Genomic DNA, 12,557 nt, shown 5'->3' on the forward strand with positions numbered 1-12,557 from the left:
CAAGGTGTCAGGATTCTCTGTGATGTTTTGGGGCCTTTGGAATAAATACCATCCCTAAAAACTCAGTGCTGCAGCAGCCACTCTTCCCAAAAAGATCTTCCACTAAGATCTAAAAGATTTATTTTGTATAGATTGGTATAATTCCTATCTCTCTATGCCAACTCTGCTGAACTTAGCTGAATATGTCTGTAATATTCTGGTAATAAAATATAGGCTCTTGGAATAAATCAAAAACTCTGCACTACTAAGCATAAAATGCTGTTGCCAGTAAGGATGCTTATCTTAAGAGTGTTTTGTTAAGAAGCAAAATCGTAAGTAACACTAAAAAGTTCCTTTTTTTCAGCTTTCAGCCTGATGATGTTAAGGCTCTTAAAATATGAGCTAATCTTATCCTATGAAAACAATCACTATGAAATATTTATTATACCAGTCCACCACGTAAATAAAGTAGCTGTTAAGTTTGCATCCTGACTGTCTGCTGGCCACCTCTCTCCGCCAAAATGGGGAAGACTGCCTCGGCCATCAGTCCTGCAGCTGCCAACTGGGCATCAGTCCTGGGCAGGGGGAACTGTTCATGAGCATGGCTGGTGTTTCTGACTCACCCATTAAGCATAAAGCATTCAAAAAGAGCTCTTTGCCGCACAGCGCACCTCCCAAAGCAGAAGTATGCCAGTCTGGTTTCCCCATTGTAGTCCCTTTCTGATCTCTCACTTTGCTTCTTGTTTCCTCAGCCTTGGTCCTTAGTTCCTAATCCTTGGTAACTGCTCCAGACCTAAGATGCCTAGTTTACCAAACTGACACCTCTGGTTCCTACGTTTAGCCTTGCTGCATCATGATGCTGCTTTAGTCTATCCCTTGACTGATCTGACTATTGATCACAGCACCTGTTTCCCACCTATATTCCTGACGGTAACTGCAAAGCCAGAAAAGAGCTCACTTAAAAGTTCAGGCTCCCAGTTTTATCCTCAGTCACCCACACACATTCTTTTTTTCTCTCTATTCAAGAGTTTCTAGGGAATAACAAAGTTCATACTAGTGTTACACAGCCATAAGTGTTTATCAGTTGGAGGCTGTTACATCTGTTCAGGTATTTTCCCCAATAGCTTTTGACATACCTCGTTCAGGATTTGAGTTGCATTCTTCGCTCTTAACATGTCTGGAGTTTCCTCTAAAGCTGTTAGTCCTTTACCTTTGACACCTTCCTCCAGATCCTTCCTGTACTCTTTCTACAGAAGAAAGAAAATGAAAACTGCAAAGCCAGACTAAAGAGAGTTCTACATTCTGCAACTTTGTGGCAAAAATTTAAAAGGAAAAAAAAATATTCCAAAAGCTCCAAAAGAAAAAGAATTTTTTAAAACAAAAAAGAATATTGTATAGGGTTATATAAGAACTACTGCAACAGAACAGAGTATAGTAATTATTGTTCCAGATAAATTGCAAAGGCACACACATATAGACCCCATTATGGAACAGTTAGGCTGATGAATGTCAGAAAGGGACACAGTAAATATGCATACAGTTAACGAACAATGAAGTTAACATCCATGACAAATTAGATCACAACACAAAATATATGTAAACATGCTTAATGTGAATGGTTAGGAAAAAGAAAGTGGTGAAGAAGACATGCTGCTGAGAATACTTAGTGGAATTATTTAACTTGACAGAGGAAATAAGCACAGAATAACTGCTACCTCGCTTGCTATTTTGGTTGCATATTTGACATGTAATAAGGATGGTGTAATCTCCAAGCCAGTGAGGTTCCTCCCCTTAATGGACTCTTCAAAGTCCTTCTTATATTCTTTCTAATGAGAGTAAGAAGAAAAAAAGCAAAATAGCAAATATTTATTACATTATTTTTAATTACGTGAAAAAAATACTGGGAGGATGGAGCAGTGGTTTGGTATTAAAGTCACAACGACAATCTGTTACAGTCAATGCTGTGGGCACCTAAAACAATAAATCCTGTTTCTACTAAAACCCATGAAACAGCTCATTACTTTCAATGGAAATATGACCTGACCCTGCCTTCTTTTTTTTCTTTTTCTACTTATTTGCATATGCAGAGGAACCATTCAATAGAATGACTCAAACATAATGACTAATGGCCTTATACAACTGTTTTTCAGCATGTATAAGCCTTCATCTGTGACAGGACAAGATTATACTTCAAACAAACAGAAAAGAACTGCTTGAGGAAAAAGAATGACAGGTCAGTGAAGAACACTATGACAGTAGAGACGAACAGGAAATAAATGGGTTTCTCAAAAATAGAGTTCTGAGGTGAAAAGAATAACCAGGGTACTTTCTGTGGATTATGATAACCGACACACATACTATACTCATGTTGCAAAAGTTTAAGTGAAATGTATTTCATATTACGTTTGTTCTAAAGACTCGAAGACTTGCTTAAGCTTCATTTACTGATAGCTTCTTGATGAAAAATTACAGATAAGAAATTTCATTGTGACGCGGGAAAGCTTCATTAATTTTAAATGTAGTATTTCATAACCACTATAAAGAAAAGTGATATAGCTATAATTTTCCAGTCTATCAGGATGCACAAGATGCAAGTATAATTGCCTGTCTAAATCACTGCTAAAGTTTAACTATAAAAAAATATATGTTAAAGTTTTTTAGTCTATCAGTATTGATTTTAACTGTACCTCACTCTGCATGAGCTGAGATTCCTTTGCAGTAAGGTATGTTGGAGTTTCAAAGTCCAACATAGGTTTTCCTTTTTCCTTCTCATACTTTTCTCTGTATTTCACCTGAGAAGAGAAGAAAAGGAAAAAAGTTACCCTCCCAAATAGTCAAAGAACCAATTCATCTACTAGCATGTGCCTACTTTGGTCAACAGATCTGTACTAAAAAAATGAATGTCTAATACTGTTTACCTTCCTGAAATCCCTATTATTGACCATAAAATGTAAAATCAAAGGTCAAGCTTGCAGCAAAAATGTGTGTGGCCTAAAATTCTACTGATTTATTTCTTGTTCCAGAGAATAAGCAGTGTCAGCTCAGATTTCAAGAATTTACTGATCACAAGAAGGAAGACAGGTAGCTGTAAAAATCTAAGTTGAAGGCACTTAGACTGCTCATGACCATGGCTGAGTTCAGCCAGTTACATGTTAATGAATTCCTGGAGTGTTAGAGGCAGGGCTTGAAAAGATGCAGTTTAGCAACTTGCTAACTAATTCTGTGCATGAGTGTCCAGGAAGTAAAATGTCCACAAGGATGAAGATATTCTTCCTTCAAGTTATAGTATCCAGCTTTTAGGGCATCAATTTTCAGACTGCTGCATGAGGTAATGCTATCTCTTTGGCAGAGACAGATCCTGACCTCAAACTGGAGCAACAAGTAGTGACTTTAACTACAAACTGATCAACAACCTTTCTCTTATAGTCCTTTGCTATGTAACCTTTTTGCTCTTCTATGCCATGCTGCAGAACAATAACTATGGCCCTTTGTGTTCTAGCAGTAATTTCTCTCTTCCTTTACAGTCAGTAAATACCTGGAATAGAACCTGGAATATAGAGGATTAGAGACCAAATCAGAGTGCGAATTTCTTTGGAATGATTCACCATTTGCTGTATTCCAGAGAGAAAAAATGTCAGACAATAGCAGCAGTAGGTATTGTTCTGGTTAAAGCAATTTTGGATGCAGAAAAAGAATGGCAGAGCTCTCCTTTTTATCACTTGAGGCTAGAATGGATAAAGCAATTGAAAATACACTGTCAGCAACAGCCCTACTTCTTTCAATTTCCAGTTTCTGTGATTACCAGGTCCTTTTTTCTATAGATGAAATTACCCTGATAAATGTATTATACCGTGTAAAAAGATTCATATACAACAGACATAAGTAACTTTGAGATCTACTCTAGGATGAAGAAATCATACAGATATTTTACATGTGTTCTAAACTTGCAAATATTTCTCACTGACTTGTTTACTCAGGTGCGCAGTGTTTATAAAGCAGATAGGGACAGAGATGGTTACATTCTGGAGAATTTGCTAGGATGGCTTCAGTGATGGAGACTGGTACTCGGTGAGTGGGGTTAATGAGAAACACATGACCAACTTACGTGGCTCTGTAGTTCTGATGCCTCCCTTAGATGAACCTGTTCAAGATTATCTGGCACCACATGGTAGTGACCCTTACTCTTCTCATATTGCTTCTTGTACTGGTACTGAAGGGAAGGTGTCAAAAATCATCTCAATAAAAAAAAAATCCCTCAGCAAATTTACTTCTTAGGTCCAATCAAAGCAACACTTCAATGGAACATCAAAGAGAAATTAGAAATACAAAAAACAAAACCAAAAAGTTTAACTCCCAGTATCAGACATCAATTCTAAAGATGTGGGTGAACAGTTAACTTTTTTGACCATTTTGATTGCAACAAAGATTTTTTCAAAACCAGCATTAAAAAAAGAAGAAAAAAGAAAGCACAGTGGATACATCAAAAGGCTGTACCAGGCAATAATGATTTTTGTCTTTTCTCAGTAAAATTATCAAGTATTTTGTTAGCCATAATTCTGTACATCTAGAACAGGGGGATGTTAAACATAAACATGAAATGAAAAAAACCAGACAAAAATAAAAACTTTAAATATAGTAAGCAGAAAAGAAAAAAGTAAAAAAAAGAAGAAAATGGTATTTGTTAGTGTAATGCAATCAGTTAAAATGTAATAAAGAATCAATTCACTAAAAATTATTAGAGGATTTAAAATATTAGCAGTTCTACAGCTAATAAAGATTTCACTTCCCAGGGGGCAAATGTGGCAAAGTTGCTAGTTAACTAGGAAATAATCATTAGAAAGTAGAGGAAGAGATCACTACCAGGTGATGTCCCATGAACATAACAGAGGGAGTAATTGTTACAGAAATAGTTAGCAGAGATCAATTCAGAATGGAATCAATAGTAATGGAAAAATCAAATGGATCTGGGATTAGTTAATGAGCTTACAGCACTGGCGAGCTGGCTTGTACTCAGGACATGGTTCATGATCAGCGATTCGGACATGTCTGTGACAGGCTTATGAAGTTTCTTTAAATCTGCCTTGTATTTCACCTGCAGGTAAGAAAGGACAAACAACATCAGAAAAGGAGACTGCTAATAAAACCTGTGATGTTGAATGTATTAATAACATAAATGATGTCTTTGTTAAAGAAATCTGAAACTTTTAATTTCCCTAAGGGAAAAGCTAAGTAAACATACCTCACTAGCCATGTTGTGAGCGTCTTTCATGGTCTTGTAGATTTTAGCCTCCTTTAAATCATACTTTGGCTTTTTACCCATCTCTTTGGAAAAATTCTCCTTGTATTTCACCTAAATTAAAAAACAACCAGGTATTACAACTATTCTTGAGTACTCATTTGTTTGGCTGCAGAAGGCAAAGAGATCCTACTTCAATGCTCATGGTAAGCAGAACAAAAACGTAGTAACTTGAAGGCATCCACTGGAATAAAGGCTATTTTAAAGACGAGCTGACATGGAAAGAAAAACTACATACAAAATACCACTTGCAATTTCTCATTCAGTGCACAGGTTCCATCTCCTCATTGTAAAAATAACAGACATAGTCACGACAATTATGTTGACAAAATACAGCTAAATTCTGACCCTCGGAGATGAAGAATTTTTCACTTGATGGGAACTGTGCATATATAAAAGACACCCTATTTCACAGAGACAAAAACCAACACAGGTATAAAGAGTATTTAAAAGAACTTTTTATGTACTTGGGAACTATGAGCTTTAAAAACTACCTGAAGACATACGAGCACTGAAGATGGCAATATATCAAATACTTTTATACATACTGTTATACACATACTGTGTTCTGTATAAATCACAGATGAAGAAGGATGCTAATGCTCACAAACAGAATAGTTGTACAATTAATTACTAGGAATTAGATTATGCAAGAGGCTTAGTAACACTTCCAAACCACATTAGCATCAGCAAGGTAAACCATAGCGATGTAAGCCATAATAATCCAGCAGACCCAGGCTGGAGTCACAGAACTGTTGATAGGAATGAGAGTTTTGCTAATGACTTAAATAAGGGCAAGTCCTTCATCCATCATGACTTGTCCCATCCCGCTGCTGCAAGTGCAGCTAAAGGCTAATTCCTCACTATTTCTTGTAAACCTACAAAAGGGATGGTTCCATTAGGAATGTTTTGGTTTTATTACTTTTTTTGCTATCAGAGATGCATAAAATTGTTTCAGAAGTCACTGCAGAATGCAAGAAAAACTCGAAGTATCAAAGATTAAGTTCTGGCTTATCTAAATTGATCCCATAGTTAGTACGTATGCTCATCACCGTTAGAGTAAACATCAGTAGAAAAATTCTGAGGATTTGTCATGTCTCCCCCATAGTAGTATTCTGCCTTGTCTGGGAACAAGTGAGGCAACATGTCTTTCTGCTTACCAATCCACATTTCCTTGGAGATATTTTATACTATGCAAGCTAGCAACCCCCATCCCTGGTCTAAAGAACAAGAACCAAACAACCGTCATCAGTCTTTCTGAAAGAATTTGGTCTTGTTCAGGACCAAGATTATACTTATAAAAAGCATGCAGAAAATACAGGACTGTGACTGATGAGGAAAAAGGATTAATGGTTCTTCAGAAAAAACCCTGATCTCCCAGGCAATATTTATGTGAAAATTGAAATGAAAGAAATGAAATACTGAAGAACTGATAACCAAGTTGAGGAACAGCTGACTCATGCTAGAGGGTTTTTTTATGACAATTACAGAAATGTAAACAGATAATTTTATATTAGTAAAAAGAGACAGATGATTGAATGCAGAATTAAATCACGTTCCACAATCACATTTTACACTTTGAATTCATTGTCATATTCTTGCCCATACAGCACCATGTGGTTCATGCTGGATACCACTGTTGCTCTTTTGCTTTGCAAAATAAGCCAACATTCAGATAAAACACACAGTGAAACAGGCAAACCCACAAGTTATATAGCTGCTATAAGAAAACAAAGAATATTAACATTTTTGACATAAAGGCATCAGTATTGGATCTGACCACACAAAAATTAAAAACAAGCAGAAGTATACTAGAATCTGTTATGTTTTGCAAGCTATACAACATACGATCAAGATCAGACCATCACACCAAAGAGTTCGCTAATTTAAGCCCAGAAGAAATGTTGCTGGAAGATCTATGCAAAATTAAAAGCAAGCATGTCAGACAGGCAGATGAAATCCAACTAAAAAAAGGCAAGTGGATAAACAAACTGGACATAATGCTTTATAAAGGAGAAGTTTATGAGAAGAAATGCCTAAGAGAAAAAAAATGTTAAAGATTGTGCCAATTATTCTTTGCTCCGTTATTGCCTCTACAATAGTTAATTTTCTCTCAGAACTAAAATAATCTCATCAAAGCATGTTTCTAAGACTAAGAGGAGAACTGGCTAGCATTGGAGCAAAAGCACAGAGAAGGAGGATCTCATTATCACTTAATGGGAATAAGAGTAATTTCTTCTTTTTCTTGTAGTTGAAATTGTTCAGTTTAAGAATCCTTGGTTCTACTGAAAAGATTCCTGGTTTTCCTGACAAACACAGTGACTGACATTCAAACATGCGACAGTTACGTGCAGCAGTCATGGCTAGACATGGAAAAACCATAATGCCCCTTTTTTTTGTTTGGAAATACATGTGTAAAACTGAAATGGCACAGATCTGTCTGCTTCCACTTCAAAACTGCTATGCAGCCATCATTTTTTTATCTTCCAAGGGTTTTTGAGATGGCAAGAAATATAAGAAACTATGTGCCCTCAAATCACTACAGGGTACGATTCTCAGAGGCTCTGGGACTGATTCAGTCATAGGCTATGCTTCCTTTACGCCACTCCAGCACAATATAAACAGAATAGTTTAAATGAAGTTTAAAGAGAAGTTTGAATAGTTAAAATGTGAATGTTATGCATATGGTATGACTGTTTACTGAAAATTACCAGCACCATTGTTTGGGTTTGTCATACACACGTATTTCCATGTTTTGCAGAGTTTCAGGAAAACCAGCTCAAGCTTATATGTCTGGTTTTAGGGGTTTTGGGTGAAAAAGGTGAGTTTTCACAATGCATGAGTGCATCGGAAACTTCCATTAAAAACACTGGAACTTTCAGAAACATTATGAAGGGCATAATAACATTTCAAGCTTCATGTGGTGTTTCTGAAACAGACAAATTCCCCACCCACAGGATTCCCATGCACTATCTTTCCAGAGCAAAAAAAGAAAGTCACATCCAGCTAAGCAGTCTCACAAGTTCTGCTACATTCAACACCTTTGAAACAAAAAGATCCAGTGCAACTGGTGCATCATAAACCCTTTAACAGCTTGGAATTGTAAGATAATATACAAGCAAGAGACAGATGCATAAAAATGGCATTCCCAGATGTGTCACTTAAAATTATCTTACATGACTACTTAGCATATTAGCTTTCTTAAAGGTTCTCATCCATGGGGTATCATAAGATGCAGCTCCATGCCCTCGCATATGTCGTTTGAGGTATTCTGCCTATAATGCGTAGCAAGAAAGCAAGATCAGAAATGCAAACAATTGCAGGTTTAAAGCATGAAGTGGTGAGAAAGAACCAAGATGAACTGAGGTCCTGGCAGGAAAAATTGTCACAGAATATAGCAAGCATGTGCTTCAGACTGATCGGAGAACATGACCATTGTATAAAAGTAAGCAAGCTTCTATTAATATAACATGTTAACTTCAAACCAGAAGATTCTTTTAAAGGCACAAAATACAAAGAAAGTGGCTGAAAGAAACAATGTCCATCTCATAAAGGGTGGATAATAAGAGTTAGGTAAAAGGCTGCCTCTTTTAAAGCCCATACCCATGAAAAGCAAAAAAAAGAGAACACGACTGACGCTTCAGCCTTAGTATTTAAAAGATCTTGTCATGGCATCATTTTAAGGAGATTCTGTACCTCCATTACTGACATTTAGTAAGTAAGTAGAAAAGTTTATTTAATGAAGAACCTTGCATCGGGATTTAATTTTTACTTTAAGACATTCCCTTTAAAATATTTCCTTATCCCCTAATCTAGAAATAATTTCAGTTATAATATTAGTATTCCTCTATAAGTTAATATCATATCTCATTTCTCTCACTGCTTCAACGTTTTAACAACTTTTTATTATTACCTGGCTAGTTAGCTTGGACACCTCCTTTGCCAGTTCAATATCTGGACGTCCCAGCATGGTTACACCAATGCCAGCTTCTCCACGCTTTTTATATTCAATCTAACAAAGAAAAAAAAAAGTATAGTTTAGTAGTGATGACATTCCCTCTTAATTATTTTACTGACACTGTTTTTAATAGTAAAACTACTGCTAAAGAATTATACAGAAGACTTAAAAACCACTTACATTACTAATTAACTTGGCAGCCTGAGTTGCTTTCTTAATATCTGGTCGATCTGCTATAGGGGTGTAGTGGAGCTTGGACTTGGCATCTTTCTTGTATTCAATCTAATCCATGATGATAGACAGAGGAAAGAAAATTACTGAGATTTGTTCTTCAGGAATATACCTAATAAGGACAGAACAGTGTTGCTGGGAAAGTGCTTTTTTTTGGGGGGGGGGGGTGGGGTGGGTGTTAAATAATTTCACAAGGAATAGATTTGGGAATCTGTTTTTGCAAGTTGTCTACAAATGAAGAAATAAGCATATGCAATTCTGTCCGTATTTGAAGGAATGAAAGGAAGTATTAGATGCAATTTGCACTAGATTACTTTAAATCCTACCATGTGATTAAGTAGAAATACGATTTTCAAATAAATCCTTTATTTCAGTCCAATTTTACATTTGTAAATATTTGCACCTTTATCTTTCAGAATTACACCTGAACATGGAGGCTGGGAGGAAATCCAGAAGTATGTGAACTTTTGTTTTTGCCCGCTGACTTTGATCGAATTTACTTACACAAGCTACTTAATTCATGAAAAGACAAGACAAACTTACTGTGCTCTGTTTTTTAGCAACTTCCATGGCATGTTTCACTTCGGGAGGCTCCAGCATGACAGAATAATTAGACTTGCCTTTGTCCTTCACAAACTTCTCTTTGTAGTTTGTCTGTTAAGAGCAAAAAGGGCCATGTGTGATTTTTTAATTTCACATGGAGGTAAATGCTACTGAAAGTTGGAAATAAGCTCACTGAAACCGTTAAGACAAATAAAACACAGTCTCAAAATGTATGGTCCCCAGCTTGTTTGTCATAATTTGCACCTTAGATTAAAAAAGCTTGCTATTTGGAGATAATGATTTGTGTTTAAACTGTGTTCTATGAAAAATAAAATCTGAATTAAGGCCACCCATTAGCACTCCAGCCTGTCACTTTTCTCCAGACTATTTCAACAGATTCCCAATAAAATGTGTTTAGCTCTTTGTTAAAGTCTCATTCTGGTAGGAATTAATCTTTCTGACTCCTTGGGCATTTTACGATAAAACTCTAAATGTGTTGCATGTGTACAAAAACATACAACAGTCTAATCAATTATAGGCAGCAGGTAACAATCGCACCATAAATTGTTATCACACTAGTTACTTACCTCGCTGACATTCTTGGTCACCTCTTTCACATGAACAGTGTCTCGTGTCTCTGGCAGGGTTGTATAAGATCCATGTGGAAGCTGCTTCTTGCTCTGTTCTTTGTATTTGTTCTGAAAGCACAGAATAAAAATAGGTAAACAAACAGCAATACAATCCCCCTACCCCCATATTAAAAGGATGTACTTAAAATGAACAAAGAACTCTCCGATGCTTTACCTCAGATACAAGAGAGCTGACGTTCTTAGCCAGGAGGATCTGAGGTGTATCTGGAACAACAAGGTACGTTCCCCGAGCTTTGTTGTGCTTCTCTTTGTATTTTATCTAGCAGTCAGAAAAGGTACCATTTTAAGCAATGTATATCTTGTCTTGTGGCTATTTAAAAAGAAATTACTATAGTTGTGCCTACTTGTTAGTGCAAAAGTTTGCAGAAAATCCCATATTTTGATGTTTTCCAAGATAAATTCACTCCAGTCTATATAATCCTATAGCTCTCACTTGGAATTTTATTAACATATTGAATATTAATATATTGTTAGTAATTATTAAAGATACTTTGTGTTATGCACAAGTTATACTTACAGCTTTTTTTGTTGTTTTCTCCAGATAATATTTTTATTTCAGTAACAGGAACACAGAGATATACCAAACGTCTAGGGTGTTCAGGCAATGTTAACTTTGAATATTTATTTAATCCATGAACTAGGCCACTGACATTTACAAGACCAAATTTATTCAGATTTTGCCAAGTTGTTAATGAAATAAACAAGTCAAACCAAATAGTGAAGTGAGACTGAGCATAACTTTTTAAAGCTTCATTCTTAATCCAATCATACTTCCAATAAAGTCGTTTATGTAGTAAGTAAAGTTCTAGCAGAACAAAAAAAGTGAGTGTTCAAGTACTTACATCACTTGCCAGGATGGCATTATTTAAGGCCAATACTGTGTTTTTATCATCTGTGACGGAGAGTTTGCATCCCTTTAGGAATTCCCGGTCCAGTTTATATTCATACTGCAGGAAGAAAAAATAAAAGGATAAAAGAAGAGTCTCAAATCTTCTACTTTTTTTTTTAATTCTGAACATGAGAGATGTGGGGAAGGGGAGTATTCAGTTTGTTCTGATTCTCTTACATCACTCTGTTGCAGAGATGACTTGGCTGCTTGAACAAAATCAGGCCTATCAGCAATCCAGTGCCAATGAGCCTTGGCTGCTTCATATTTCTTCTTATAATCCAGCTGTTTACAGTGAAACAACAAGAAAAAAAGAAGTTAATTGGAAGTTGTGCACTTTACACATGACATACAGATGCAAATTCTCTTTTGGTCTGTACCAAATAAAGAGAGAAGAGGTAAGAAAGTGCATCTACATCAGACCAGGGCTTTCCTCTGAATCATGTACAATCCAGTGGGAGTCCATTTACTCTAGCTTTTCCACTGCTACGTGGAGAAAGGAATATGAATGACTGAAAAGATATCACGACTTTGAAGAAGGTGACTGCTTTCAGTTCCTTGCCTATTTAAGCGCATGTTGGGCCATCAATAATAGAAAACACAGTAGAGCTTCCCATGAAGCACTCACTTTGTCTACAAGAACATCATCACAGAAAATTTCTGGGGCAGTTATCTCTCTGTCAGGAAAACAGAGGGGGACGAGAAGAACAGTAGATGTGTGACATACAAGGACCTCAAGTGACCTCAAGGACAACTTGCAAGAGCGAGCACTTTAATATGAAATAAATTAAAATATATTTTATTCAAGAAGAATAAGAATTAGAAGCAATGTCCAAGCTCAAAAAATTTCAATGGAACTGAAAATAATTGCTCGTGGTTTCACTGTGTCCTGGTTTTGGCTGGGATAGAGTTAATTTTCTTTCTAGTAACTGGTATAGTGTTAATGTTTTAGATTCAGTATGGCAAGAATGTTGATAACACACTGATGTTTTTAGTTGTTGCTGAGCAGTGTTC

The 12,557-nt window shown here is 36.2% G+C and overlaps 1 protein-coding gene across 1 annotated transcript in view; it reads right to left on the reverse strand.

Annotated features, from left to right (window-relative positions):
- Window positions 1–12,557, reverse strand: part of NEB (nebulin) — a 131,028-nt gene that overhangs the window by 20,938 nt on the left and 97,533 nt on the right. Inside the window, 13 exon segments of the mRNA XM_041124650.1 lie at window positions 1,116–1,226; window positions 1,695–1,805; window positions 2,667–2,771; window positions 4,085–4,189; window positions 4,967–5,071; window positions 5,219–5,329; window positions 9,189–9,287; window positions 9,414–9,515; window positions 10,008–10,118; window positions 10,595–10,705; window positions 10,812–10,916; window positions 11,500–11,604; window positions 11,724–11,828. Of these exon segments, the coding sequence (XP_040980584.1) occupies window positions 1,116–1,226; window positions 1,695–1,805; window positions 2,667–2,771; window positions 4,085–4,189; window positions 4,967–5,071; window positions 5,219–5,329; window positions 9,189–9,287; window positions 9,414–9,515; window positions 10,008–10,118; window positions 10,595–10,705; window positions 10,812–10,916; window positions 11,500–11,604; window positions 11,724–11,828 (1,386 nt within the window).

Source organism: Aquila chrysaetos, chromosome 6 (assembly GCF_900496995.4).
Source record: "Aquila chrysaetos chrysaetos chromosome 6, bAquChr1.4, whole genome shotgun sequence".
Taxonomy (NCBI): domain Eukaryota; kingdom Metazoa; phylum Chordata; class Aves; order Accipitriformes; family Accipitridae; genus Aquila; species Aquila chrysaetos.